Here is a 25,490-nt window from a genome sequence, read left to right as displayed (position 1 = left end):
CTACTAAAACTTCACAATGTACATATTATAAAAGTACACCATACGGAAGCAAACAAAAAGAGGAATAATGCATCACAGAGCCTTTCCAATCAAAAATCGCACCATAAGTCATCAATCTCAAATTGTTTGAAATAAATTACATTCCAGTTGAATGCATTCTGACATGAACTCTTAGAAGCTAAGCTTGTATCATAAATATAAACAGATAAATTATCATATTTTTTAAAAATTCTGATTACTTTATTCTTTTGCTTTAATCAAATTTACATACAGCAGAAAGTATCAAAACAATTAAATTAATTTTAAGGTGGTTTGACATTTTCTTGTATCTTTCCATAAATTTATCAACCCTCAAAATGAAATTCAAGGATTATTAGAAAAGGTTAGCCAGAAATATTTTAACCCACTCTAGCTGATATGAAGCAACAAAGATATAAGTAATATTTAAAAAGAGTATCTATCACTTCATTTAAAATTCAAATAAACCTTTTTATTAATACTCATGACCATGACTGAAGTCCAAATTCAAAAAAATGCTGATAAAGATACAATGAAACTCAAATATCAGTTAACAGCAAGAAGGCAAGTATAGTGCTGATACTAACATGACAGATTCCCAGAAGGGAAAGTGCAAGCCTATAGATAGGAATTACATTCCTTTTGCATTAGGAAATAACACACAAACAGGATAGACTGTACTCCACAGTGTCTGACAATCACAGTGAAGAGGGCCTTAGAGTCTTACTTTATCCACATACAAAACTGAATGTAGTTTTCCTGTGTTGACTCCATGTATGAATGGATCTTACTCATTTGAATACTGAGACACATTTAGGAGATTTCTGAGACTTTCACTATTCATTAAATAGATATGAGATCTAGCTGCACTTTAGCAACAACTCAAGTAAAAACCAAACCAAACCAACCAACCAATCAACCAAAGCCAGAACCTTGTGGAAAAGACTGATTAGATAGTGTATATATGGTTACGTCTGCATGATTCCTCAACCACTGCAGCAAATCTTAGATTGAAAAGACTTTTTGTAAAATCAATATCTTATCATGTTTCACAAATCAGCCCTTTCCTACAAAAATAAACAAAAAGATTTCTGTGAAAAAGTTGTTTATCATCCTGAGCATAATTCTGCTATTGCTGGCAACCATGGAATTCAGTTATTCCTATGCACAATAAGAGAAGCAGAGATATTATAAAGTAAACAAAAAAAAAGTTTCACATGATACATTCCAGAAAATATTCTGAAAGATTGATTCAAGCTAAGAGGTGATGCTGAAGCTAAAAATATATCTCATGGCTTAAAATAACAATAAGATTTGATCTTCTGAAGAGAACGCACAGAATATCTACCTATACCCTTTTCACAGTGTGAAAGAAACTTTAAAATCCAAGCATATATAGACTTCACTAATTATACTGTTTGGTCAATTTAAATACTTGCTGACATATATTCTAGGAATTATAGATTCTAATTTGTGTCAGCTGTATAAATACCCAGGCAATATGAGGTTAAAAAGAAAAAAAAAAAAGAAAAAAAGGCAACACTTTTTTACATGGTGTTTCCTCAAATTCGATATGCCATCTGAAGAAATCATTCAAGGGAAAAAAAAGCACTCATTAATATAATCAACCTGCTTAGAAAGAAATCTTACTAGCTCCGATATTCAATGGACACCATTTTTCAAATGAATTCATCTGGAAAAAATCATATGAATTAGATTCATGCTAATAGAATTCAGTTATTAAATTCTGCTATTCAGTATACTCTAAGGCTAAAATATAACAACTTTCTACATTGACTATGTAAGAATGAAAATACTGCAGACCAGTATCCAAAGTTAAAATTAATCATGTATTTCCAGCTTAAAAAGTCAAATTAGCATTTTAACTGTAATGGTGTCATGGTTTTATGATTTTTTGGTTTTCAGTATTCCGCATCATAACATCATGTAGTGCAATGGGAGTTAAAGTGTTAATGCTTCAATTCCAGGCACCTATCCCTATACATTTACAGAAGTCATGGGATCTGGCCCTTCTGGGTGGGGTGGTCTCTTACTGCTTTGCAGTGGGTGCTGGAGGGTGCTTTCCTAGCCGTTCCAAGCTTTTCAGGTTTGAATTGGTCTCAGGAACTCTCTCTCTCCTATCTTATTTGATTTATTAGTCTCAATTTCAATTAGATTGTGTTATATTGTGTTATCTTGCATTCCAATATCATAGTTAGTAAAATAAGTTTTCCTCCATAGATCGTTGCCGCTGGTTTTTTTCTTCTTCCTTGAGCCCATCTCCCATCTCACTATCCCTTTTCCTTTTCCCTTCCCATTCTGTGGGGCTGGGGAGGCCCAGGGGCCTACTGCCCCCCTGCCACAGGCATAGATTGATCTAGTTAGCTAGATGACAAATGGTAATTTCATTTGTTTTCTATTGAACATGAGTTTATAGTCTTTATCATAACGTACAATGCAGTCGAAGCAAACTTTGTTTATTTCAGTGGTTCTTGGAGGGAAAATGTGATCAAAACATCCATATCTGAAAAATATTTTAGGTTCAGTGATAATTACTCATACAACTGGCAGAGTGTTTCTTCAGGGGAATTGCATTGTTAAAACTCCAACAGAGCAAAACTCCAGACATTGAAAATGTACTTGTGTGTCATATCACTGAAAAACATTTGTGTACAAATGTCAAAGCTTCAGAAAAATATATGAATTTTCTATCTTCTACTCAGAATAAAATTATTGACTCATTCCCAGTTTTTAAATTCTCTTTCTGTGATGAAATCAGAGGAACAGAAGCACTTAACAGTTTTAAATACAAGACAGCTACATTTCAAAGTGATGACTGTGTGCAGGTTATTACACGAGGATGTGGAAGGTGTAATTCAAATTTACATAGGAGTGGTAAACATACCTCCTTCTGAACTGGATTCTTCATTGAAAAGGTGTTCTTTCTGCTTGTTTGATTGGTTGTCTGTTGGTGGTGATGTTTTCCGTTATTTATTATTTCTTACTTCCAAGGAAATGGATTTTCTCGTGTCTTACTTTTTACCTGAAATTAAGCCTCATATAACAAAGATCTAAAAAAAGTAATTACAAAATGAACACAATATCTTTAACCTGTCTCCTGGCTTCTTTTCACAACCAGTAACTCAAATGTGTAGTAAATGACAGTATCCTGAAAACACACCAAGAAATATTTGTCTGACATAATTTGAGACAGTTATGTTGCATACAGTTACTGCTATGTCTTAACAACTGAAAGGTGATATTAAAATAGTGTTCAACAAGAGGCTGGGTGAAAAAAGAGATTTTCTTCTATGTAAAAAAATTGCCCACAAATGTTTATTTATTTATTTATTGTTGATTAAAAGGTATCAAACAGCAGAATAATTGGCTATGTTGAAGGTCTCACTTCTTTTCATGGTTTACTGAGTTCTGTTTCACAAGATGACAAGGCTACTCCACGGTTAGGAGTATATTTGATAATGCATTTGATAACATATAGAAATACTTGATAATTTGAGAATTTTTCTTTGAAGCTGTCACATAACTTCAAAGAAAAAAAAATCCTAATGTAGGAAAAAAAGGAAAATAGTTTATTGAGACAGACTGAGAATGTGGAAAAGAAGGCTCCGTTGCCACTTACTTCAGTAATGGTGAAAAAAATGGCAATATGAGAGAGGTATTAATTTAAGACACTTTTTATATAACACAATGCTGAAGACTTCTGAGAGGAGATCTCCCATATGAGGGGAAGGACCAGCATGACATGCAAATTGATTTCATCTGGCTAGTGGGTGAAAAGAATGGAGTCCTGAAAGCACCATCCCTCTCCTACTGCCTAAGTAGGAGAAGCACATTTTGAGAAACACTGGGTTTTTCTAATAGTGTTGGAGAAAATGAAAATATAGCGAAGGGCAGAACTTCATTCTGATCTTTCTTGTTGTCACACATATTGTAAATGAGTATAGAGATCTGATCTAACAAGCGATCATTTGCCTCATGTTGTTTCATTTCATGATGACAACATTAAATTTTTCCAACAAACTTACAAAATAAGCTTACAGGCATTCTCCCATCTAGCTTATCGAAATAAATACCTGTTTCATTGGTGAGAATGAGAGAAATTTCTAATTATATTTACTAAGTGTAATGTTAGACTCTAGTGCTGGAAATGGGAAAACCAAAGCACTCATTGACATGGCTATGATTCAGTCATACAGTGAAGATAGATCAGTGACCATCTGCTCTAAACTGTGTCTATGAAATGTAAAGATGCTTTAGATTGTTCTAGCATTACTCTAGCAGCAGAACATGCAAACTGATAAATCTATTGCAGGGTTCTCGTGTTTAGTTCAGTGTATCTTAACAGCAGATGTGAAAGTAATTCATACAATGAGATTTAGATTGCTGGTTGCATCCACAGTATCTAATTTCTCAGATCATAAAGCTTTATCTTTAAAGATTGTATACTGCAATATCCAAGCATATAATTGCTGATAGCATTAAAGAAATAAAATGTTGCAAGGTGCAAATATTGCTATTACTATCACTGTCACTGTAACATCTAAATTGCTAATGTCCAAAGAATGTGTGAAATGAAGTAGTTTTAAACTTGTTTTCTTATCCTATGATTTTTCTGTCATACCACTGATGGTGAAAAAAATTCATTGAAGAAAGAGCTTTCAAACTCCAAGTACCTGAGGGAAAGTTCTGATTAATTCTACCATTTAAACTGAGGTTAATTAATTGTGAAGAAGATTAATTGCTCTCTCCTCCTTTCTTTCTTTGAAAATATTTTTTGTGATGAGATTATAACACCAATTAATCCATTTCAGAGACTTATAGAAATATTGGAGGTAAAAGATGACATAAAGAATACAATTTTGAATTAAAAAAAATAATAATAATTAAAAAAAAAAAAAAAGAAAAAAAGAACAGAACTAAATTAAAGGCAAATTCCCCTTTACAATGACCAGTTGAGGGATCCAGTACTTTAATATCAGAAGTGTGCAAGGAAGCAATACTAATCCAATGGCTAAAATAATGCCTATATGACTCATTTTAAAATGAGTTGAAGGTACTGGGCATTTTAGGGGACATTCATTTATTTAACTGGGGGCCACTTTCCTGGACCTAGATAACTGAGATAGGGATGCATTTCTTCTTTTTAGTTTTTGTTTTGTTTTGTTTTTTTGTTTGTTTTGTTTTGTTTTTCCTTTCCCCTCCCCTTAACAGAAAACCTATTTGAAAGCTATATAGTCTGGCAGTCTTATGGCTAATAAAAATGAAGAATTGCACCAGTAATACTATTGTTACATAGTAGAAATTTCTTGAAGTAATGTATTTGATGGCAAGCAGACAAACAGAATTGCCTTGAACAGATAAAGAGAGATATATCAAAGCTAGAATGACCAAAAACAATTTCTTCTTACCTTAACTAGAGTTGGAACCTGACCATCTTTATCTCCTACCATTAAAATACAATGATGTCTGGGAAAAGTGATGCAATTCTATGCACATGAATACTTAGAACAATAAAAATTGTCATTTTTTCCTATAGCTGTTAGAAAACCTGTTGGTTTTTTTTCTGTTTATTGATGTTACATTTTGAAAACCCTCCCTTCTTAGAAGCTGTGGGAGAAGGAAAACAAACAAAACAAAACAAACAACTTTTGGAAAGAAAATCTGAAAATTAATGTCAAGTCGATTTTGAAATTTTCTTTTTTTCTTTTTGTACTTTATTTAATGTCATAAATAATGGTCAAGAATCACTTTAATACAATTAACAGTTTCCTGTATAATTAAACGGTACTAAGTAATCTGTTATTTTCAAACTCCTATGATTACTCCTACTTGTTACTATTTGTACCAGCTTATCTGGGAAGGAAACAGACCCTTCAAGCTTTGGAACATAATGAATATTTTAATTAACTTCAAATCACATTTATAGTTTTTTATAGTTTAAAATACATAATTCTATTTACTATTTAGAATGTAATCATGGATACATCCACATTACTATTTTCTCATTAATGTTGAATAAATAAAAATGAAAAACACTGTATGAGAAAAAACATCCAGAAAAAAAAAGTCAGAAATTTATATTGAAAAAACTCAAAAATATTGCGGATTTTTAAAAATGTTTAGTTAATTAGAAACAGCATAATTAGAACTGATGATGACAATTTAAATTTTTTGAACAGTTCATTAATATGTTAGGAATTTTATTTTCACAGTTTCTGTGCAGCTGAGAAGAGGAGTGTTGGGGCCCAGTGAGGGCTAATGGTTCCCCAGGAAACAGACACAGGGAATCATGGGGGCCTTCAAGGTAGGGCACGTACACCTCCAGAGAGCAGTTCTAAATGGGAACAGCTGCTGCCGTATATAGGGCACCTTTCTGGATGTAGGCTACACTGTGACTTTCACTCTGGAGACCTACTTGTTGGTGTAGGGTAGCATTGCAAGGAGCTGGACATGAGCCATACTGTGACCTTGATGAGTCAAGGAAGGACTGAAGGGATTCTGGGTTGTTAAGCTGCTTGAGTCTACAGTCAGCCTCGTTTTCTTGCAGCCACATATTTCCAATTCTGTAAATTGTCTCCTAAAATTCTCTGGTTACTGATCATGTGTTTGAGCACATACAAAAAAAGAAATGTTTGACAGAATATATTGCCAGATTTCTCTAGAATGTATCTTTTATATTGTCTGTGGGACAGGAAACTGTAATATTTTTTTTCCAAACCGATGTGAGGAATTTACACCAAAAAAAATCTAACATCTTTCTCTTCAACTACCAAAAAAATACTGCATATATGACATGAGAATCTAGAGGGCTGCTAGAAATATATTATTTCACACAAACCATGCAAATGCCCTGATGGCAGTGTAGTCTGCTCTGTGATTGGGACAAAGTGTCAACTGGGTAATGATATTTTACGTAGTTGTATGTGTGCAAATGCTATAACAATTTGCATCCTGTCCATGATAATGTGTAGACTCGTGCTAAATCATACTGAATTAATTACTAGATGGTATTTTACATCCCTTATTCTAAATGATATATCTTAGAGAATGCTGTACTTGAAAGCTCATGTGATTCCTCTATAATATTAAACTGTTACTATTCTATTTGCTTATACAGCACTTTTTGATTCACTGGCATAAAAATGCAAGATATTATGAGATGTCTAGACAGCTTCTTTCCTGGTAAGTGTAATATCGTTTAAGCAATTGAGAATTCCCAGCAGAAACTTAATGGTGAAACTGAAAGACTCACAAGGAAGATGTATTCAGATGAGTGACAAAAAAAAGAGGAGGTTGGCTTCAGAATCCATTCACACTTTTCTATTAGATTGTGTCTCATCTATAACATCTTTAAAAGTGTCAGTAAAACCATAATCAGATTGCTGCATAATCTTGGAAAAGCAAGACAGCTTTCCCTATATCACACTTTGTCTGATGTATAGTTCACAGAGTGAAAGTACATAGCACAGAGTCAAGTGTGATAATGAAGAAAGCAGAAGACCATCTCCAACCACAAAACAGAAAAAAAAATGCAGAAGACCTTTCTATTAATAATCTTCACGGTTAAATACATATTCTTAAATGCAGTCAATGCAGAAAGTAGAATTTGTCCTTGAAGCATGCAAGGCTGAGAGGTCATATCCACATTACGTGGCATGAACCTTCCTTTTAGCAAATTGTTGCATTCGCTATTCACCAAAGAATCCCACATCTGGTGATGCTTTAAGCATTTTTAAGACATCAGCGTCATCTTCTGTGCTTTTTATTCCAAAATAATGAATGTGTTGCTGTGTGAAATTTCTTATAGAATGAAAGTAAGAGTATAAATAAAATACTGTGCAGTTCTTGTCAGCTCATAAGGAAGCTTTACGATAAAATGCTTTATGAGACAGTGGTAGGTGACTGTACAGGAAAGAACAAAATAAAGACAATGCAAATTTTTTATTCCATCTAATCTGAGGGTTCTCTTGAACAAAGAACTCCAAAGCAAAACCAGCCAAAGGAGTACTACAAAGATGATGAAGGGTGTAGAGTGCAAGATCACAAGGATCACTGAGGCCCCTGAATTTGTTCAGCCTAGAGCAGAGGAGGCTGAGGGAAGGCCTTATGGTGGCCTGCAGCTCCTTCTAAGGGAGTGAAGGGGCACCACTAATTTCTGCTCTCAGAACCCAAGGAAACAGTATGGATCTGTGTCAGGGAAAGATCAGGTTAGATGTTAAGAAAAAGTTCTTTACCAAGAGGGTGGTCTGGCACTGGAATGGGCTCTCCAGGGCAGTGATCATGGCACCAAGCCTGCTGGAATAGAAGAAGCACTTGGACAATGATCTCAAAAATATGGTTTGAATTTTGGGTAGTCCTGTGTGGAGCTGGGAGTTGGATTTGATGGTCCTTGTGAGTTCTTTCCTGTTCAGTATATTTTTAAAAGTAAAGATATTACTCCTGCCAATTCTGAGAATGCTTTTGAGACGTTTCTAAGTATCTTGATGTAATCAGCAGTGCATGCAAAATAAAAGAGGCTTAATAAGAAAATTTTGTACTGTAATATTTAACAACTCGTGTTACCCTACTAATTATTATTTAGAAGATGTAGATGATGTATATGTAATAGCTGTTTTCCTTTGATACTATCTACCTGTTAAGGGGACAGTTAATGAGCAGCTTTTGGCATTCCATGAATTATTGTTGAGAAGGAATGAGAAGTGAGTTTCTAAGAAAACTGGCATTCTATTTGCACTGCATACAGGTACAGCTCATATGAAATGACACGGAATATTAAGTTAATTCATAGAACTCTTGTTTTGTTGGGTAATGTTTCTGACATTCTCATTGTGCTATTGTACCAATGTCTGAACATATCAAAATTGTTTGTATTGGAAAATAAAATTGGCAACTTTTTGACAGTTAGCTCTTTTTTCCTTCACTAACATTCTGAAACCCCGTATTTGTTTATCATTTAATTTTCTCTCAAACATATATTGCAGTTGATTGTATCAACATCCTCACCACAGCTGGCCCTCAGTTCTTAGCACCACTTTTCTCTCTAATGGCATTTTGAACATTTTATCCTCTCTTTTTCTTCACTGCAAAGTAAATAAAAATCTCTGGGAGATGCAGTGACAGCTTTGAATAATATTGAATTCTTATGCAGTTCTTCAGATATTATGTATATCTCTTCTATGTCTCATAAGGATACAAATATTCTTCGGGCTATATCTGATTTTCATTGAATAGAAGGCAAACTAAAATATGTTCATGAACAAGACACAAATTATACTTAAAAGTAATTAGACGATGTACCTCCTAAGCCTAAACTTTGTTACTCATGCTTGATTACAGGCAGATTTACTCTTTTTTTTCTACTGTCAAGACAGTTGTGCGTTTTCACATAATAAACTTCAGCAACAGCCTTTTCCAGGATAGTAAGAAGTGTTCTGAATAATAGTGGGTAATAAAATAATATGCAAATTATATGCATAGTATAGTTCATTTCATTCTGGACATCAATACCATATATCCATCACCAAGCCAGAGTTGTTTTTTAGAATCATGTTTGGCTCCAAGCTAATATCACTGATGATTTTATCTCAGGAATCCCAATCATAGACTTCTACAAAGTTTGCAAAGATATACAATGTTGTTTTATAATACAGGTGCATCAAAACCATTCTGCAGTGCATGCATGGAGTTGGACAGAAAGAAAAATGCTAGGATAAAGAAAGGAGAAAAAAGTAAAAGTAATCTAATGCTGAATTATTGAGTTTAAGGACTCTGCCAGAAATCACATTAGATCAAAGAGGTAAAAGAGGAAAGGTAAAAGGTTCTCCATAACTAGTGAAAGGAAAATAATGTGGAAGATATAACCTGCAGGGAATTCTTGTATGTGTTCAAAAAACAGATTGAAACATCCTTCAGCACAGTATTTTATTTTATTTTTTTAATTTTTTTAAGAATATAATCTGAGACATAGGGTACTTGGAAAGAAACTATGACTTAGCAGTTTTGATAAACATTGATTAGATAATTCTTGTAATTTCTTTTCGTGAAGGCCTGGAAGAAAAGAAAAATTAAAAAAAAAAAAAAAAAAAGAAGAAAAAAAAAAGAAAAACATTAAAAGATGATTTTAACTAAGGAAAATTAGATAACATAATGACTACTACCAGTAGTACTAATACATCAAAATGCTACCATCTTCATGAGATCACTTTGTTTGTTGGTTAGGGCTGAAAAAATAGCAGTGGTGCAAGTCAAATAACACTAAAAATAACTACTACTACACTCTCCAGCGTCTATGTTTAATTGTACCTCACTACCTCAAAAAGGAACAATATAAGGGAAATAATGGTTTAGAAAGCATGAAGACAAAAATGAAACTTCTTTGCCAAGGTGCAGGCTACAGCTCTGTCTGTAAACAAAACATACCTTATCAAGGATAACACATTTGAACTGTTATTGTGAGAAAACAAAATAATTGAATATACAAAGGTAAAACTGATAATGAAGTTGCATACTACCATACCCTTTGTGTACTAAAACAAGTATAGGTTTGAGCTGGACAAGAATTTTGAAGTGGCAGTTTATTATGACATTCATAGAAATTAAGTTTCAAAGTGGTCCAATTGTATTTCTCTCTTAGTTTTCTGATCAACACTTCAAAATATTTTTTGAGATATGATATTCAATTTAAGGGCAGTGTCTTCTGTAATAACTGTAACACCAGAGAGAATAGTTTGGGGTTGATTTTTTTTTGAGAAATATCTGGCAAAAAGGATTTTTATATGTATCTGTTTATGTTGGGAAGAGAGATGCAGAGATAGACGTACATACTGATTTCATCATATGGTTTTCTAATAAATTTCTCTATTTTAAATACTTTTTCATATGATCTATATATGATCTAAAAGATTTTGTATTAAATGTCATCTACAGCTTATATCCGAATTTCTTTTGGCCTGAAAATAGAAGGAAACTCACAAGCCAAAAGAAGAAAGTAGTATTTTGTCACTCCTGTCAGTAAAGAAAGCGGTAAAAAATAAAAAAAAAACAAACAAACAAAACTTAGGTTATTTTACTCATGGGAATTTGAATCCTTTTTGCATCGAAATAAACTGAGAATAAACAAGTATCTCAAAATTAACTTTATGTAAAATGAGACTGGATTAGATAGAACTTTAAATAACAGCCAGACACATGAAGGCACAGAATGAAATCTCAGAATTGTAGAATGATAGTCTTCTTTGTAATATAGAATAAGTTATAAGAAGAGTTATAAATCTTACAGACGGAGAAGAAAACATATCTATGTATCCTACTTTGAGAATACAAACCCTCAGAAACTTATCTGCAAAAATGGGAACAATCGCTCTATAGGATGCCAGGAATTTATTAATCCATTTAAAGTTTTAAGTGTACAACAGCTAAAATGGTTAGTCCAGTTAAAATATTATTAACATTATAAAATTATAAAATAACTGAAAGATATTTTTTTTTCTTTTAATTTAGAAGCTTAAAAACTAATAAAGAAGGGTAGAGTAGGGTAAAGTATAGTGGGATAGGGCAGGGTAAGGAGAGGAAGGGAAGGCAGGGCAAGGCAAGGCAAGGCAAGGCAACCTGAAGCTTTTTAGAAACAGTGCAAAGCCTGTGGTCTGTTACTAGTAATGGCAGGGCTGTATGTACTGGAATGTAGGCTAAAACACTTGAGTACAACAGTAATTCAATAATAAAAGGAAAACTTTTTTTTCTGCTTTCAGAAGAGAGCAGAATCATCACTGTATTTTGCAGAAAATTTGTCACATATGGTGTGCTTTGGCACAATCTTAGAAAACCCTGTAGACTGAAATCTATCTGGGGAGTTAGGCAGAGGAACAAACAGTTCCTAAATCCTGTCTGGACTTAATGTGAGCTATATGCTGAGCCATCCAGCTCTGTCAAGATTCAATGTCAGTTGTCAGAAATCTTTAAAGTAGAAAGTAAAGTTACGGACTGTAGGTTCCCCTCAAGAGGAGAGAAACTCCTTGAAGCAGCCAGCAATCTCTCAATTTCCATTTTGGATACACTTCAAAATATTGCACAGTCCCCACTGTAAGTCTACCTTAAATGAGATAAGAGAAGTATAGAAAAGTAATGAAGGAAAGAAATACAAATGAACACCTGAAATCAAAAATAAAAAATACAGATAATATGTTTCATTTTTTCATTTGAAATGGAAGTCCACTGAAGTCACACACATAGTTCTCACATCACATTTATACATATATTTTAGCAATTTTTATCTTGTACTCTTGACTGTTTGTTTTCAGGGAATTTTTAATGTACAGAAATGTTATGGAGTGCATTTACATCCAGTGATGTAAATGTCTCTGATCTAGGTCCTCAGGTTTCTCACTTCTCTGTTTCTAAATTTTCTAATCCTAATTATATTTTATTTTATTTTAAAAAGGGAAGTATGGAAGAAAATTACTTTTAAAAGCTACAGAATTCTTTTGAGAGCTCTGGCAAAAATACTAGTATGACTGTGTAAAAAAGATTAGAAAATACAGCTTTAGCAGTTCTCTTGATTGTAAAATTCACCAATGATATTGCTAAGAGGTCCATTCAGTTCTGAATGCTGATAGAAAAAGGAAAGTAAATTTAATTATAAAGGCGCTGAAGTAACAGGCTTTTCCTGAGACAACTATAGATGCATTATGAGAACCATGAGGACTTAAATATTCCACTGATACAGTGAAAGAAACAAATTTTAAGATGTCAATAGAGTCTACGCTTCTGCCAGCAACTGATGCAAGAAATACTTCCGATTATGATGGCAATTATTAAAATTATTATGGCCCATTACAATAAATAAATAAATAAATATACAGCAATAGTAATTATTACAAGAAATTAAAAAGTTCTCAAGAAATTAGCAGAGATAAAAATAGATTGCAAATAAAATACTTTAGAGAGAAAAAAGGACGATAGCATTAACATGGTGACCAATTGACCAATTGAGCAGTAGACTATTGTACATCAAGGAATTATTGATCCACATAATAGTTAACCTGAGGAGGCTCAAAAAGGCCTTTAGGCTGTGCTGCCCTGCTAGCTACAGGCTAACCTCAGCTGTCTCCTTGTAGCAGAGGAGCAGCAGGCAGCTCGTGATTTGTGCCAATGATTACACTAAGTGTGTGTCCTTATCTTTACTATGAAACGCGATGAGAAACTTACTCATGAACATCTGGACAAGAGAGTAATCATGAAAGAGTGTTTTCTTGTAAGAAAGTCTTATAATAGAGACAGAGTCTGCATGGTATGTTACATGTGGATTAGAGGGTCATTTGATGCTGCATAAATCCAGGTTGCCATCATCTAGAGATGAACCATACTCTTCTTAATTTCCTCACAGTATCAGCTCTGACAAATAACATTTTAAATGATCTTTTCCAGACTGAGTGCTTTTCTTACTGGGATCATCACAGACAAGCTCTTTCTCCTGCCAAACATTTGAGGAAGCAGTTTTTAATAGATTCTTAGGCCTTTCTCTATATTCTGTTTTTTTTTCACTTCTACTCTCCTTTTCAAAATTAAGTATGAAGGAGCAAGAAGATAAAATCAGGCTTGTTATAGATGACCCTAAGGACAGCATGCCAGAGCTAGAGGTGAGACCAATATGCCAGCTGAAGAGCATCTATGCCAATGCACACAGCACGTGTAACAAGTAGGAAGAGCTAGAAGCCACAGTAAAGCAGGAAAATTATGATTTAATCACCATCACCAAAATACAGTGGGGTCACTCTCATGACTGGAGTGCTGTAATGGAGAGCTATAAGCTCTTTAGATGGGATAGGCAAGGAAGGAGGGGCAGTGACTCTCTATGTTAGGGAGTGTTTTGATGTTGCAGAGATCAGTGCTCGGAATGATAAGTTTAAGTCCTTATGAGTAATGATAAGATGAAAGCCAACAGGGCTGACGCCCTAGTAGGAGTCTGTTACAGACCACCAATGAGAATGAAGAGAAAGATGAAGCGTTTTATAAGTAGCTAGCAGAAGTCACACAATCACTAGCTCTTGTTCGCATGTGGGACTTCAACTTATCCAACAGTTGCTGAAAATACAGTACAGCAGACTGGAAACAACAATACAGCAGACTGGAAGCACTAGGAGTGTCCTGGAATGGTTGGAATATAAGTGCCTGAAACAGCTGGTTAAGGGATCCTACCAGGGAAATGTCCTGCTAGACCTGCTGTTTACCTGTGGGAGATATAGTGGTCAGAAGCTGTCTTGAGCATAGTTACAATGAAATGATAGGGTTCTTCTTTCTTGTTGAAGTCGAAAGAACAGTCAAGAAAACTGCTGCCTAAGAACTTTGAAGGGCAAAATTTGAACTATTTAAGATACTGGTAGGGAATCTTGAATAGTAAGGTTGTCCAGAAGGGGTGAACGTTCCTCAAGAAGGAGTCTTAAATGCATAGGAATAGACTGTCCCTATGTGCCATAAGATGAGCTGGCTGGGAAGAAGACCAATGTGACTGAATAGGGAACTTTTGCTTAGACTCTGGGAAAAAAAGTCAGGGAAAAAAAAAAAAAAAATCAGCTCTGGAAGAAAGGACAGGCAACTTGAGGAGGACCAAAGTGAATCTCCATCTTTTATAGAGTATGGAGGAGGACATTACCATCGAGGATGAGAAAAATGCTAAGGTTCTCATATCTTCTTTACTTCAGTCTTTAAGAGTCAGACTAGTTACGGGACAAGTATTGCTTAGTCTGGGGAAGTGGAGGTTCAGGGAGTGCTATCATGCTCTACAGCTCTCTGAAATAAGGTTGCAGTGAAGTGGATGTTGGTCTCTTCTCCCATGTAACTAGTGACAGAATGAGAGGGAATGATCTTCAGTTGTGCTAGGGGAAGATTTCTTGGAAGTGCAGTTAATTGAACTATATGAAAAAGCCAATGGATTATTATTACTATCATCAACCTTTTCCTAGTTCACTGATGATGTACATTTTTCTCTAGCAGATATATTACATTACATTACCAGCCCTGCCAAAAAGAACTTGGGGGTACTGGAGGATGACAAGCTGGATGTGAGCCAGAAATGTGCCCTTGTAGCCCAGAAAGTCAGCCATATCCTGGGATGCAACAAAAGAAGTATGGCCAGCAGGCTGAGAGAGGTGATCATTTGTATTTCTCTCCTTCGTTACTTTTCTATACTTCTCTACCTACAGTAGGGATTGTGCAAGATTTTAAATTGTATCGAAAATTGAAATTGAGAGATTCTGTGCAGGTGAGATCTCATCCAGAGTATTGCATTTAGACGTGGAGTCCTCAGTACAGAAGAGACAGGGACTTGTTAGAGCATATCCAGAGAAGGGCCACAAAAATGACCCAAGGGAAGAACATCTCCCCTGAAAAGACAGGCTGAGAGAGCTGCGTCTGAGCTGGGTATGTTTAGCCTGGAGAAGAGAAGGTTCCAAAAGCGGCCTTTCAGTATCTAAAGGGGAGCTATAAGAAAAAAGGGGACAGACTTTTTAGCAGGTTCTGTTGTGATAAGACAAGGGGAAATGGTTTCAAAATAAAGAGAGGAAGTTTAGATTGGGTAAGAGGAAGAAATCTTTAACAATAAGTGTAGTGAAGCACTGAAACATGTTGCCCAGAGAGATGGTGGAAGCCCTGTTCTTGGAGACTTCCAAGGTCAGGATGGATGTGGCTCTGAGTAACCTGATCTAGCTCCACATGTCCGTTCCAACTCAAAAGATGCTATGATTCTATGATTAGAGTCTTGGATTTTATGTATCAAAGTGATAATAATTTTGTAATGCTTGCCATAAATATGTGTGAAGTTCTTCTTATGCAGTGGGGGAAATGCACTTGGATTGGTGAAGCATTAGTCACAGGGATTTAAAATGATATCCATACAGAACACCTAAGAGAACATTTTGGCATGCTTAATAGCAATGTGCAGCAAAAATTTTACCTTGCACATTTCTAAAATTTGTGATTTGTAGGTGCAATTCAAATCTAACACCCATGAAATACAGTTGGATCTAGCAAATCTAAAGCTTTCTCTATTATACTTAATTTTTTTGTTATTTGTTGATGCAATCCAAGTAAATTCTTGTGAATATTAACATCAGTAATATCACCCAGCCTTCAAAACCATTTCTGCAATGAAGAAATTGACTAATTTTATTCAAGTTTATTTGACCGAAGCCAAATATGATCCCCACAGGAGTATGACAGTTTGGTGCTATCCACCCTCCCCAAATCTCCACATGAATATATTACATACATAACAGAATAAATGAAATAGAGCAAAATACAACAAAAAGAACATTTCTCCTGAAGTTAGCACAACAGATTTCTTAAAAACACTCAATTTGCACAGGAATTTGTTTGAATGTGTATCCTTTAAGGACCTTCCTACAATATAACTGTAGCCTTGTATTTAAAAACACCATTTTGAGTGCAAAGTTTTTGACAGTTAAAATCAAGAAAACTCGGACTGAAACAAGAAAATACAATCACATTAAAGATTTTCTATCCAAATTGTAGTCATTTTATAAATTATAAAATCTCTTCCACTTGCTATGCATAACTGTACGAGTACTCAGTAACATCAAGCTATATAAACCTGTAATATTTACTAAGAATTTTTCAATCTGTGTCATTTTGAAAGCCCTCTTAGTCATGAGCAGTACCTATTGGAAGAATACATGTATACATTTGACGCAGATTAAGTCTGCATCTCAGGTCTTCTCTATAAATAAATAGTTCTTTAGTAAATAAGGAAAATCTGAAAGAGAAAATTTACCTGAAATGTAAGTAGATAAGGAAATCAACTTGTAATTCTACAATAACGTAATAAAAATTAAGAGAAAGTGTTTTGTATATTAAAATTAGAAGTATAAAATCAGTGTTAGACAAAAATATGTACATAGGTCAACTATATGTACCTAATGCATATTATTATAAGAGTGAAAAAAACTTGAATTTTGGACAGACTGCAAATGCAACAGTGTAATCCTTATAATTTAAGTGAAGGAAGATAGAAACATACTGACATGCAATAAAAATACATGAGCCTCAGGATACATACATAAAAACAGTTCAAAGGGAACAGAAAATGCATTGATTAGAACATTCCTATATCATAAATCCAAAGCATTTGAGGATACTTCAAACACAGATTCATGTTTAAGAAATAAACTTGTAGGTAAAAGTTAGGCTTCATGTGCAATTCCATTCCTTATATAAAGAAATAAAAAGTCTGCAATGAGGCCTAAAATAATATTAAAATAGTATTACATAAATAATGAGCATCTTTGAAAAATTAAGTGGAAAATCTTACTTAATTATAAGAAATTAGAGTACTTATGAAATTTTACAAAGAGGTAAAAAGTGAAAAAAAAAAAAAAATCAGGAAAAAAATACGTGCTGATCCACTGCACAAGAAGGACATTTTACCAAGCTAACTAATTATTTTTGTACTAAGTACTGACTAGTTCTGTGTAGTTAAAAACACTAGGCATGTAAGAGATCACTTGACCAAAATTAAATTGAGGTCAAGAAAGTCTGCCTGACTGTTACACAAATAATTGCTGACATTCTCATTACTTGTGAACAAGGCAATGTGAAGAGGTCATGAGCAGAAACTGAAGTTAACTCAGGGAGAAAAATATCAAGCAGAATCTGGTAAGCTTGAAACTGCACTGAATTTGGCTTCATAAAAGAAAGATTCATGTGTCACACTGACAAAAAAAAAAAAGAAAAAAGAAAAAAGAAAAAAGAAAAAAGAAAAAAGAAAAAAGAAAAAAGAAAAAAAGAAAAAAGAAAAAAGAAAAAAGAAAAAAGAAAAAGAAAAAAGAAAAAGAAAAAGAAAAAGAAAAAAGACCACCAACAACTAAACTATGATATGAAAAAATCATAAAGATTGTCTGTGATTCTCTGTCCCATAAATATGGCAGTCAAGGTATCTTTGGAATAGTGATGGAATTTCGTAATTACTTGTGATTAAAACAATGAGCCTTTGAGCCAATTAATATATAGAGCCATCACATGGGAATGGACATAAATACAAGGAAAAGCTTTTGAAGAAATAAAGAGGTTAATTTCAAATTCTCCATTACTCAAACATTATGTCCCAAAAGAAAGTCTAGTCTTAGAAAGTGAAACATTGGAGATGAGTCTGTGAACCGTATTAATGCAGACAGAAAGTCTAAAAGCACTTATGAAGTGTAATTTCGTAGTTAAGCAATGAGAAAGTATTAGTAGTAGAGGAAAATCTTTTACAAATTATATCAGGACAAAAAAGTGGAACAATGCCACACCTCCCTAAGTTTATCAAATGTATAAGTTTCTAAAAGCTGTCCTTTTAATGGAATGAGTGACATGGCAGCTCATGATCAAGCACAGAACTGGCTCTGACACTTAGGTTCTCCTGCAACCCCAATTTTTACAGCCTCCACCAAAATGCATGAACAATCTAGCATGTTTTCAGATCCACTCCTCCTTTATAGTCTGTGCTCCCCAAATCTGAAATTAAGCATAAAATGCATTTTACCCATCATAGCACTGTCATAATTCCTCTTGAGGGGTTCTTCAGCCCTGTTCTTTTCAAAGCTGTGACTTACAGGCTGGGATGTTGTCACGGAGTTAACGAGATCAATCTACACCCGTGACAGGGGGGCGGTAGGCCCCTGTCCTCCCCTTCCCAGCCCACAAAATGGGAAGGAAGGGAGGAAAACAAAAAAACAGCAGCAACAATCTATGGAGGAAAACTTATTTTACTAATTACGATATCGGAATGCAAGATAACACAATATAATACAATCTGATTGAAATTGAGACTAATAAATCAAATAAAACAGGAGAGAGAGAGAGAGAGAGAGTTCCCGATACCGATTCAAACCTGAAAAGCTTGGAACGGCCAGGAAAGCACCCTCCAGCACCCACTGCCAGGCAGTAAGAGACCGCCCCACCCGGAAGGGCCAGATCCCATGACTTCTGTAACGTATAGGGATAGGTGCCTGGAATTGGAGCATTAACACTTTAACTCCCAGTATACTACATGATGTATTGATGCGGAATACTGAGAACCAAACCAAAACACAAAAAAAAAAATATAAAACCATGACATTCCACCCCTTATTCTACATCACTACATCATGCTTAATTTATATACATATATAAGCGAAAAAGATGATTAAAATGCATTACACACACGTCTATATACATATACATAGAATTATCGACTGCACTCCCCTAGCATCAAGTTTCCTTGTGGTACACATTGAACATCCCCGTTTTTTTGCATTACCCACCAAGTGGTCCCAGGTCCTTGGGCAAAAACAGTACCACGGAGTGGGTTGCCCTTTCCAGTAGCTGGAAGAACCCAAACTGCTTTTCCCAACATGTTCTTTACATGTACAACAGGGACTTTATCTCCGTCTACAGTAAGTAGGGAGCTGGATTGGGTAGGACCATCACGATTGATAGATCCTCTGGTATTGACTAACCAGGTGGCTTCTGCCAAATGCTTCTCCCAGTGTTTAAATGTACCGCCTCCCATTGCTTTCAGCATAGTTTTTAACAACCCATTGTATCGTTCAATTTTACCAGAGGCTGGTGCATGGTAGGGAATATGGTAAATCCACTCAATGCCATGATCTTTGGCCCAAGTATTTACAAGAGAATTTTTAAAATGAGTCCCATTATCTGACTCAATTCTTTCTGGGGTACCATGTCGCCACAGGACTTGTTTCTCAAGACCTAATATGGTATTTCGGGCGGTAGCATGGGGTACTGCATAGGTTTCAAGCCACCCAGTTGTTGCCTCCACCATAGTAAGCACATAACATTTACCACTGCGAGATCGTGGCAAGGTGATATAATCAACCTGCCATGCCTCTCCGTATTTATACTTTAGCCATCGCCCTTCCCCCCAGTGTGGTTTCATCCTTTTGGCTTGTTTGATTATGGCACATGTTTCACAATCATGAATAACCTGTGCAATAGCGTCCATAGTTAAGTCCACCCCTCGGTCTCTAGCCCATTTATGTGTTGCATCTCTCCCTTGATGACCCGAGGTCTCATGGGCCCATCGAGCTAAAAATAATTCACCCTTGTTCTGCCAGTCCAGGTCTATTTGGGCCACCTCAATTTTGGCAGCTTGGTCTACCTGATGGTTATTTTGCTGTTCTTCAGTAGCCCGACTCTTGGGCACATGAGCATCTACATGGCGCACCTTTACAACCATATTCTTTGTTCGGGCGGCAATATCTTTCCACAATTCAGCCGCCCAAATAGGTTTACTCTTTCTTTGCCAGTTATTTTGCTCCCACTGCTGTAACCATCCCCATAGAGCATTTGCCACCATCCATGAGTCAGTGTAAAGATAAAGCATTGGCCACCTCTCCCGTTCAGCAACATCCAAGGCCAGCTGGACAGCCTTTACCTCTGCAAATTGGCTCGATTCTCCTTTTCCTTCAGTGGCCTCTGCAACTTGTCGTGTGGGGCTCCACACAGCGGCTTTCCATCTGCGATGCTTTCCCACAATACGACATGATCCATCTGTGAACAGAGCATATTTCTTTTCATTTTCTGGTAGTTCATTGTATGGTGGGGCCTCTTTTGCACGTGCTACTTCTTCTCCTGGTGATGTTCCAAACTTTTTGCCCTCAGGCCAGTCCATGATCACCTCTAGGATTCCTGGACGGTTGAGATTCCCCATCCGCGCTCGCTGCGTAATCAGCGCAATCCACTTACTCCAAGTGGCATCAGTAGCATGATGGGTGGAGGAACCCTTTCCCTTAAACATCCAGTTCAGCACTGGCAGCCGAGGTGCCAGAAGAAGCTGCGTTTCAGTACCGATTACTTCAGAAGCAGCCCGAACCCCCTCATACGCGGCTAAGATCTCCTTTTCAGTTGGAGTGTAGCCCTCTTCTGACCCCCTGTAAGCTCGACTCCAGAATCCCAGGGGTCGGCCTCGGGTCTCTCCTGAGGCTCTCTGCCACAAACTCCAAGTGGGACCTTTCTCTCCAGCAGCAGTGTAGAGGATGTTCTTTATACCCTGTCCCATTCGTACTGGCCCTAGGGCCACGGCACGGGCTATTTCCTGTTTAATCTGTTCAAAAGCCTGCTGCTGCTCCGGGCCCCATGTAAACTCATTCTTCATTCGCGTCACATGATAAAGGGGACTTACAATGAGGCTGTAGTTTGGAACATGCATTCTCCAAAAACCCACTACGCCCAGGAACGATTGTGTCTCTTTCTTATTAGTGGGTGGAGACATGGCACTGATTTTGTCAATCACATCTGTTGGGATGTGACGACGGCCATCTTGCCACTTTATACCTAGGAACTGAATCTCCTGAGCAGGTCCTTTACTTTGCTCCGCTTAATAGCAAAACCAGCACACAGAAGAATTTGGATTATTCGCTCTCCTTTCGTGAAGACTTCTTCTGCTGTATTGCCCCACACAACGATATCATCAATGTACTGCAGGTGCTCAGGAGCACTGCCTTGTTCCAATACAGTTTGAATCAACCCATGGCAAATGGTTGGGCTGTGTTTCCACCCCTGGGGCAAACGGTTCCAAGTATACTGAACGCCCCTCCATGTGAAAGCAAACTGTGGCCTACATTCTTTAGCCAAAGGAATGGAAAAGAAGGCATTAGCAATGTCAATGGTGGCATACCATTTGGCTGCCTTTGACTCTAGTTCATATTGGAGCTCTAACATGTCCGGCACAGCAGCACTCAGTGGGGGTGTGACTTCATTCAGGCCACGGTAGTCCACCGTCAGTCTCCATTCTCCACTGGCTTTACGTACTGGCCATATGGGGCTGTTAAAGGGTGAGTGAGTTTTGCTGATCACTCCCTGATCCTCTAATTGACGAATCAACTTATGAATGGGGAGCAAGGAATCCCTGTTGGTGCGGTACTGCCGTCTGTGCACCGTTTTTGTGGCAATTGGTATCTGTTGCTCTTTTACTTGCAGCAACCCCACAACAGACGGATCTTCTGATAGGCCAGGCAAAACAGACAGCTGCTTAATGTTGTCTGTGTCCACAGCAGCTATCCCAAAGGCCCACCGATACCCCTTAGGATCCTTGAAATGCCCCCTTCTGAGGTAATCGATACCTAGTATACATGGAGCCCCTGGGCCAGTTACAATAGGATGTTTTTGCCAGTCCTTACCAGTGAGGCTTATCTCAGCCTCCAACACAGTCAATTCTTGAGAGCCTCCAGTCACCCCGGAAATATGGATTGATTCTGTCCCTTCATGACTCGAGGGCATCAGAGTGCACTGTGCACCAGTATCCACCAGTGCCTTATATTTCAGTGGTTCTGACGTGCCAGGCCATCGAATCCACACAGTCCAATACACTCGATTATCCCTTTCCCCCCCCTGGCTGAGGGCAGGGCCTCTCTATTCATTACCTGTGATAAGTGGAGCAACTGCACTGGTGATTGATCTGCTTTGTAATTCTTTCACCCGTGCTCGTAGTACAGGAGTAGCTTGGTCGTGCCATTTTCTCATGTCTTCTCCATGGTCACGTAGGTAACGCCACAAGGCAATTCGCGATGTATTGTTCCTCACTGGAGCCGGAAAGCGTTTGCCTTTAATAGCTGAGATTTTTGATGGTGCCCATGAATAGGGAGGTTCATCGTCGTTAGTTAGGATTCGCATTAGTTTGATCAGCTCCTTCAGTAGACTCTTTTGATTATCCTGATCTTCACTGGGCACTTCTGATACTGGCACAGGTTTGTCACGATTAATCAGTTGAGATATTTGCTCCTGCATTTCATTCAGTTGGTTCGTTACTTGTGAGATGGCAGCAATGGAAGCGTGAGTTGGGGGTAGCTGTTGTTCGTAGTTTTGGAGCGTAAGAATCAATTCAAAAACTAAGGGTATTCTCTCTTGTTCCCGGTATCTGTCATTAGCTGACAGTAGTGTACCGGCATATCTGTCTGGTGCTGTTGTTATGAGTCTCTGCCATATCTCAGGCGTCGTCCTCACTCTCTCAGGATCGCGTTCTTGTCGTGGGTGGTTAGGAACAAAGTTAGGGTCGAACAGCATTTCCACCACAGCCATTTCCCTCAAGTACTGGATACCCTTTTCAACTGTATCCCATCTTTTCATCACAGGCTTCAAGCCGTCTTTGAAGCGATACCTTTCTTTCACGGCTATTAGCACTCGTTCCCAAAGGGAGGCAGACTCATCCAAACATCGACCAATTCCTCGGTCAATAGCTGGGTCTCTGGCAATGGCTCCTAGTTGGCGAGCTTCATTACCATCTAGAAACAAGCTATTGGCCCCACGGTCCCAACAACGAACCAACCAGGAAACAATAGTTTCATTCGGGCCCCGTGTGAACTCCTTTCTTGAACCTTGGATTTCAGTCATCTTCAGGGGCCGACGAGTAGTAATAAGGATGTCCTCATCATCAGTCTCTTCTGCATGTCTCTTAGTTTTTCCTTTTGCTTTTCGCGATGGTGGTGGTTCTGAGGAGGGCCCCTCGCCTGGATCTTCCTCCTCCTCCTCCTCCGCTTCTTCTTTTTTCCGTTCTAGACGCGTGGACACTCGTTTCCATTTCTTGCCTTCCACAGGAGCAACTGATATTGTTACTGGTGTCTCTTGTGTCTCTTGTAACTGATCAGATTTGACTTGGAGATTCTCCACTTTGGCCTGAACCTCAGCTCGGAAACTCTCTCTCTCCAGAATAGTATTATATAGGGCGCGGTAAGCACAAGCCAAACCCCAAATAAGTTGTACCTCCTTAGAGTTATGTAAGCCGCGCTGTCCCTGACTCAAATACTGACTTAGTTTCTCAGGATCCCACAGATGTTCAAGTGTAAAATCCCATGACACTGCGGGTCCCCTTGCTTTTAAGATCTTTCCTAAACCTCTCCATATTCCCTGCCAGTCAGCACTCTCTGGTTCTGGAGGAGACTCCTTCCCTTTGTAAAGGAATATAATCACAATCCAGGAAAACAATAGCGCGCCCATGAGTATTAATTCAGAATTCGAAAACCGTCTGACAAACCGATAAGGAAGCCTGGAGACTGGTCTGAACGTTGTGCTGTTTGTAAAATTAGCCATTCCATCTGGGATGTGAATGTCAAAATTCAGACCATACCACATTGCATACAGGTACCATGCAGGTGTCTCCGTCAATGCCCTTAAGTAGTTATATATGAACATAATTCCACAACAAGTAATTATGGCCTTGACAATTTGCCAATAGGTTGAGAGTAACATGACGGTTTGTAAGCCTTTACTCAACACCCCCACAATGAAAAGTGGGTTCATTGCTGGTGTCTATTAAAAAAGGGGTTAATGAATTGAAACTGACAAGAAGAAGGAGGAAAAAGGAAAAAAAAAAAAGAAAAAGGCACTACCCAGACTGAGCAGTGCTCAAAGTTTACAAATATCCCAGAACACTGGCAGCACGCCTAGTCTTTCAAGGTCAAGTTTTCCAGCACAGAAACCTAAACTACTGATAATGCTCCCTAACGAAGCTCTCTAAAAGCAGAGAGAGAGATTCGTTCTAAAAGCTAAGAAATAGAACTATGCCCGCATTCTCCACCAAAATCTGTCACGGAGTTAACGAGATCAATCTACACCCGTGACAGGGGGGCGGTAGGCCCCTGCCCTCCCCTTCCCAGCCCACAAAATGGGAAGGAAGGGAGGAAAACAAAAAAACAGCGGCAACAATCTATGGAGGAAAACTTATTTTACTAATTATGATATCGGAATGCAAGATAACACAATATAATACAATCTGATTGAAATTGAGACTAATAAATCAAATAAAACAGGAGAGAGAGAGAGAGAGAGAGTTCCCGATACCGATTCAAACCTGAAAAGCTTGGAACGGCCAGGAAAGCACCCTCCAGCACCCACTGCCAGGCAGTAAGAGACCGCCCCACCCGGAAGGGCCAGATCACATGACTTCTGTAACGTATAGGGATAGGTGCCTGGAATTGGAGCATTAACACTTTAACTCCCAGTATACTACATGATGTATTGATGCGGAATACTGAGAACCAAACCAAAACACAAAAAAAAAAATATAAAACCATGACAGATGTGTTCTGGGCTGCATTAAAAAAGGGCTTGCCAGCAGGGAGAGGGAGGTGATTGTCCCCCTCTACTCGGCTCTTGTGAGGCCCCATCTGCAGTACTGCATCCAGGTCTGGGTCCCCCAGTACAGGAAGGACATGGAGCTCTCGTAGTGAGTCCAGGGGAGGACTACTAAGATGATCTGGGAGAGGCTGGAACACCTCGCCTATGAAGAATAATTGAGGGAGTAGGAGAAGACAAGGCTCCAGGGAGACCACATTCTGGCCTTCCAGTACTTGAATCATAGAATCACAGAATTGTAGGGGTTGGAAGGGACCTCTAGAGATCATCGAGATCAACCCCCCTGCCAAAGCAGGTTCCCTACACCAGGTCGCACAGGTAGGCGTCCAGGC

The 25,490-nt window shown here is 37.6% G+C and overlaps 1 protein-coding gene and 1 long non-coding RNA gene across 2 annotated transcripts; both read right to left on the bottom strand.

Annotated features, from left to right (window-relative positions):
• Positions 1-218: 218 nt before the first annotated feature.
• Positions 219-25,130, bottom strand: LOC146544781 (uncharacterized). Its single transcript, XR_014882652.1, has 2 exons — positions 24,875-25,130; positions 219-19,037 (listed from the first exon to the last, which is right to left on the bottom strand). It is a non-coding gene; the product is annotated as an uncharacterized LOC146544781 (long non-coding RNA).
• Positions 21,652-24,350, bottom strand: LOC146544782 (uncharacterized). Its single transcript, XM_085221589.1, has one exon. It carries the CDS (start codon positions 24,322-24,324, stop codon positions 22,441-22,443), a length of 1,884 nt encoding a protein of 627 aa, XP_085077715.1. The 5' UTR covers positions 24,325-24,350; the 3' UTR covers positions 21,652-22,440.
• Positions 25,131-25,490: the final 360 nt, after the last annotated feature.

The sequence above is a fragment of the Meleagris gallopavo genome, chromosome 3 (genome assembly GCF_905368555.1).
Source record: "Meleagris gallopavo chromosome 3, MGAL_WU_HG_1.1, whole genome shotgun sequence".
Classification (NCBI taxonomy): Eukaryota; Metazoa; Chordata; class Aves; order Galliformes; family Phasianidae; genus Meleagris; species Meleagris gallopavo.
The sequence above is the reverse complement of the archived record's forward strand: the minus strand, read 5'-3'. Positions and strand labels throughout refer to the sequence as shown.

Excerpts from the sequence above, each read along its gene's own strand:
- LOC146544782 (XM_085221589.1), bottom strand. The coding sequence starts at position 24,324 with ATGAACCCACTTTTCATTGTGGGGGTGTTGAGTAAAGGCTTACAAACC.